Raw genomic sequence first — 6,379 nt, 5'->3', positions numbered from 1 at the left:
TCTTAGTTTTGTTCTAGAAGGTACAGCGCCTTTGAATCAATCACGGTCAGTCGGGACGCAGTGAATATAGAGAACTTTGGTCACTAAAAGACCTTTTATGATTCACCAATGTTCCGCATAAACACCTTAATCCCTGACAGCTCAGAGAGCAGCCTCTACCCAAGAGCGAGGTGCATGAGGTGCTCCAGTGAGATGTCATTGGTGTAGTCCTACAAGAGTACACACTGAGCCTGGAGAAAGATGGATTGTGCTCCAACTGGGCTTTCAGAAATCCATCACCCCAGCACCGAGAGTCTGGCCTATGGGAAGGTGAATTTACACTTGCTTTTAGTCAGGTGTAAAGTTAGAAAAATGTGTTGTACAGCACTTTAGGAAGCACCAGCCTCACTGTGCCGGTGGACGTCAGGTACAGCGTAAAGTACTCAGTCAATGTTTAGTACTCAGTCCACTTTAGGATTCCTATAAAAGATCAGTGCATTTTATTGTTTGATATACGCTTTTTTTCCCATACTATTTAGTTATTGTATGCTTTAGCATTAGTCTTTCCATAATGATACCTATGTTGTGTAGTATGTCAGAGATACAGGTGAAATTATTTTACCTCACTTATCAAGGTCAGGCTCAGAGAACTGTCACAGATGAAGGAACTTTCTTGAAGACCTGACAAAGAGAGAGAGGAAGAAAAGGGATGTCATAATACACCACAAACTAAAAGGAAATTGTGACTTCACCATGATTTAACACATTATTTATAGTGATCTTTGTGGAGAGTTTGTACTATAAGCTGAAATTATATTATTAAAACATTATTATATTATGTAATAATTCTGTCACAGATGAACAGTCAGAGACATAAAAACTGCAAGTTGTTCATATTTGATTAATCTGCAATGAAAATAGAAAGCTTCATCTGACATTATAATTTTTTTTCTGATGAATAGGTTCCACTGAGGTGTGTGTCTATAATGAAATAACAGAAGACACAACAATCTGTTCTTCAATATCTATTTATCAATCTAGTTTCTCAGTAATGAAATAACACTGTTACTGTTTCCATGAGGCATTTAATTTGCATTACTGATGTAAACTGACAACTTTATAACTTTTTTGTAACTTTTTTTTTGTAACTTGTTTATTTATTTATTTATTTGAACTCACACTTTTAAGACACATAAATACTATATCTATCTATCTATCTATCTATCTATCTATATATAAGTAGTCTAAGGTGTGACAGTACGGTGTATGTTGTGTGAGTGCATAGTCACTGACATTAATTGTATGCCATTCCACTACAGTATAATGTACACATTACACTCCAAATTCATCTAATTTTGATTTTAATTCTAACCGGCATACAGTAATGATAACTAATCACTTCAAACAGAGTTCAGGATGGCATTCATCACAAAAATAGAATATTCTGTCTGGAAGGAAACATAAAAAAGTTATATCTAAAATTGTCATTTGTCAAACCTAAATGTCAAATTTACCTCACACATACACTCTTAAAAATAAAGGTGCTTCAAAAGGTTCTTCAAGCGATGCCATAGAAGAACCATTTTTGGTTCCACAAAGAACCATTTAGTCAAAGGTTCTTTAAAGAACCATCTCTTTCTTACCTTTTTATAATCTGAAGAACCTTCTTTCGCCACAAAGAACCTTTTGTGAAACAGAAAGGTTCTTCAGATTTTAAAGGTTCTTTATGGAACCATTTAGACAAAAAGGTTCTTCTATGGCATCGTGAAGCACCTTTATTTTTAAGAGTGTAGGACAAGCTCAGTGTAATGCTTTAAATGCTCATGACACACGCACACTGCACCCTTCACCCAGGCTATAGTTGATCAAATTATTATTTACCAGGTCGAAAACCGTTACAGTAAATCAACACACACAGGTGTTTAACAAAGAAATGCAAGAACTGCATGCAAGGGCCATAGATTGTGAAGATAAACTGAATTTCAGAGTTTTTTTTTTTTCATTCTAAACATAAAATTAAAAAAAAATCATCAATTGCCAAAATTTCTAAATGTCTTAATCACCAATCTGAGACAAAAATGCAAAAAGATAGGAGGTAATATGTTTAACTGTAATGTTGTCTCTATAAAATAAAACAATTAAGCTATAAATCATGATGACCAGCTTCAAAACATATTTAACCTATTAAATTAATTTAATGAATACTGACAGGCAAATATTAGAGCATTCATATTAAAAGCTCAACACTTTTTAGGTACACTGCAAATATAAATGTAAATTACTCGTGTGTTGAAAAGTACATTATCAACTGATGAAATAAGATTACTGATGATTTTACATATCACCCAGAAAATGCCTGGAAATATTCTCTCTTTATATGCATATTCAGAGAAATTGTTGACACACACTTGTCAACACTTTCAAAAAATATCTCTACAAACAAAAGTCAAAAATTTGCTTAAGGATTTATTATATTGAATTTAGGTGATATTTATCTAAACTAACGCTATACATCAATTGTTTTTAATTGTAAAATAATTTATAATTCATTTAAAATTGCATGTCATTGCCCAAATAAAAGACTAAGTAAATACTTTGAATCCAAAAGAACACTTGCTTTATGTATCATACATGCATCATCTTCATCTTTATTGCATCTGTGCATCGCTGGAAAACCCCAATACTCTGACACACAGTTTCAAAGTGTGTGCACATCTTTCCGAAAGCCCTTTCAAGTTCACCTGCGTCACTCACAGTCTATCTATCTATCTATCTATCTATCATGACGCCATGTACATTTAGTGTACATGACGTAACATGTACACTAAATACTAACAAAGCTTCAGTACAGCCTGCAATGTACATGGATACTGATGACTGTGTAATTGCATTAAGTCAACAAATCAAAATTATGCAAAATTAGTGGGCAAATTTGTTGAGCAAAGCTGTTAGTTTTTAGCTGATTAAAAGTGAAAATGGATGAAAGGTAGCTGCGGATCCATAGGAAGAGTGTTATGCCTATATGTGTGTATGCGTTTGACTTAAGGACTGACACAGGAAATGAATAAGGTCTCCCCTGAGGGTAAACATCTTTGCAATGACTGCGCGTGTTTCTACATCTCGCTCACTGACCTCCACGCATTCTCTGTACACACATACACTCACACACTGAAATACACCTTCACAAAAGCCTGCATTTGCTCTTTCAGAGACTCAGTAAGAGTAGAACATTTATTGATTCAATTTACTGATTTTTACTTTTTTCTTCCACATTAAATAATGATTAAAATAATAAGAATAAATAAAAGTATCTCCAAAAATGAGGATCATAACAGTCCAGTTGTAACAGCAAGATTTTGAGTAACATAAAGTGTAATGTTTAACCCTTGTATGGTGTTCGGGTCTGTGGAACCCGTTTTCACTTTTTATCAAAAGAAAAATTATACTATAAATTATTTTTTTTCAAACTCAGACTTATTGGCCTTGGCTCATTTTCTGTGAAGAACATATATCAGAACAAATTGTAAATGACCACTCACTGTACACCCCCCGTACACTCCCTAAGGGCAAGTTATTTCTTTGGCATTGGCTCAAGTTAAAAAATATAGATGTGAATCATTACCCTAAATTGTTTTAATTGGATGAATTAAACATTTTTTTCAGTGTATTACATACAGGATGTTTGGGTCCACTGGACCCGGGGCTAATAAAAGAGTGGACATTTTAGGTCCTGTGTACCTTCACTCTGTCCTCCTATTGTCTAGGCCTTAGAATTAGTATGTGTATGTGTGTTTATGTGTGTGGGAGAGAGAGAGTCTGTAAGAGTGTGAGTGTAAGTGTGAGTTTTGTGTTTCTGCCCCTGCCGTTCCTGCATAAGGTTGTAGCATTTTAATTCATAAATGTGATTTAACAAAGGTAAAGGGCACATTTTGACCATGCTGTTTATATTGCTTGTAATTGGGATGAAGTAAACATCTGTTGAGTATTTTTATATATAATTTTTAATTTTGTTGAATTAAAAACCCAAAACTGCAGCGGGTCCACCAGACCAACGAACACTGGCTGAGTAACACAAATATGAACACCACACAAGGGTTAAGGACAACATTAATACATTTCAAATTTAAGAAAGCAGAATGTTGTTACAATTTGTGCTTTCCCTAATTTCGTCAGTGCGCACAAAGTTTAAGGAGTTGTCTAGGGTTTTGCCAACTCAAAGTAATACAATTGAACCGTTTTCTCTGTGCACATAAAAGAGAGATTTGTAATAAATTGCAGTTTTCGCTTACATGCTAAAAGCCCAGTCTGAACACAGCTGCAGCCATACAGATTCATGATTATATATATATATATATATATATATATATATATAATTAAATATATCTTTAATTTGACTTTTCTTAGTGTGCAGCTTTTTTGTATGTCTGGGTTTTCTAAGAAGTTGATTTAAAATATTTTTTAATAAGGCTTTGTGTACTATCACTGTCCTTATATCAGTGGTCAGATAGCACATGTCTAACAGTGGAAAAAGTCTTGCACACATACAGGATGTGATTGTTTACTCTGACTGCCAAAATCATGTTCACTAGTACAGTGGTTCTCAACTGATTTTGCCTCAGAATTTTACATTATAACGCTTAAGCTAAATAGTTTATCATACAAAGGTAAAAATAAAAAATAAAAATGTCCATAAAAATCAAACAATCTGAATTTATTCATATTAATATCTACTGCTTAAGCCCAGAAATATGCACAATTATTAATGTAACAAGATGGATAGGAAAATGTATATATTTTGTAAAAACGAAACAAGTTTGTGAATGTGAATGTTTTTTTTTTTCTTACTTTTTAATACATTTTTATTTATTTATTTTACTATTTGCATTTAGAAACATACTTTTCCCTGCTGTCCGCTGTACTATCAACGCAGACCTACGACTCACCAGTTAAGAACCCCTATACACATACTCATGTAACCGGGCTCATACAACTGTGCGCTCTTATAAACATGCATGTCCCAGGCGGATGCATAAACATGCTGTTCTTTGATAACTACAACCATTTACATTTGCAGTTAAATTACTCTATTTTTGTAATTCAAGACCCACACAAACAGCCTTTCCAGGAGTTTCAGGGACTGTTCTGTGCACTGAGCCATCTGTGCAACACAGCAGGCACAACCTGCACCCTACTAAAAGGGATAGCTTTTGTCAAGTAATTCACAAATTTATATTGTGAGTCACTAAATACAGTAGAAAGGTGACACCTACAGTGGCGCTATAACTTCAATCTAAACATAAAGCAAAGTCTATCGCATTGAGACGGTGTCGAACTTTGGAATGTTCCAGCGTTGTCTGCCTTAACATTCTTTATTTAAACTGTAGCAAACATTGTGTGCTATTGGCTGCAGCTCTCTAATCCTGTGGTCTTTTCCAGATAATATTTGTACATTTATGAGATAGTGTTTGTAGTAAAATTGCCATACATCTTGAGAATATTAGCACTCTGTGGTGTTAACAAATTGTTGTCCTTTGAGCCAAACAACTATATGATAAGAGAGATTGCTATTTACATAGTTTCATTTTGAATCTTGTGCTAGACCGTCTATTTTTTGAGACGTCAAGCATGTTTTGCGAAATGCATGCACTGGACTAATAAAATCACGCTACTAACAAGACCTATGTTTTATTCAACTATTGATTGTTAAAATAATAATAATAATAAATAAATAAATAAATAATAATAACACTTTAACAAACAACATCCAGAGCAGACTTTAAGTGGCCCAAATTGCATTTTATTGCATATCATATAATTGTATGAAATGAAAATAAGCATATATGAACATCACATATGGTTAGTGAGTAAAATAATTTTGCACAGCAAAATATATATGAAAAAAAAAAAATTAACATAGTTTTAAGAATTTATTGATGAACTGTATAAGAAAGCAGAATGTTGTTACAATTTGTGCTTTCCCTAATTTCGTCAGTGCGCACAAAGTTTAAGGAGTTGTCTAGGGTTTTGCCAACTCAAAGTAATACAATTGAACCGTTTTCTCTGTGCACATAAAAGAGAGATTTGTAATAAATTGCAGTTTTCGCTTACATGCTAAAAGCCCAGTCTGAACACAGCTGCAGCCATACAGATTCATGATTTATAATTTTTACACGGCTCAAGTCAGCCCCTTTCTGAGCGATTAATCATTGGGAAAATCATTTCAACTCTCCAGTTATACTCTCTCGCCCGATCTCTTGTTCCCTCCTCCACACCTCTTGTTTCAGGAGAGGTGGACGACAAAGCCACCTCCTTCACATGGAGGAAAGGCAGATAATTAGTAATTACAAAATCTCAGAACAAATTATTAAATATATATTTATATATATGTAATAATAATAAT

The 6,379-nt window shown here is 33.8% G+C and overlaps 1 protein-coding gene across 1 annotated transcript in view; it reads right to left on the bottom strand.

The window, feature by feature from the left end:
• Positions 1-426: 426 nt before the first annotated feature.
• LOC107742190 (transcription factor Maf-like) overlaps positions 427-6,379 on the bottom strand; it is a 7,383-nt gene continuing 1,430 nt past the window's right edge. Inside the window, exons 2-3 of the mRNA XM_016555091.1 lie at positions 602-660; positions 427-459 (exon numbers count right to left, since the gene is read on the bottom strand). Coding sequence (XP_016410577.1) covers positions 633-660 — 28 coding nt within the window. The 3' untranslated portion in view covers positions 427-459; positions 602-632. The remainder of the gene's footprint in view (positions 460-601; positions 661-6,379) is intronic.

This window comes from Sinocyclocheilus rhinocerous, unplaced genomic scaffold, assembly GCF_001515625.1.
Source record: "Sinocyclocheilus rhinocerous isolate Xijiao unplaced genomic scaffold, SAMN03320098_v1.1 scaffold1457, whole genome shotgun sequence".
Classification (NCBI taxonomy): domain Eukaryota; kingdom Metazoa; phylum Chordata; class Actinopteri; order Cypriniformes; family Cyprinidae; genus Sinocyclocheilus; species Sinocyclocheilus rhinocerous.
This window is presented reverse-complemented; position numbering and strand designations above follow the sequence as displayed.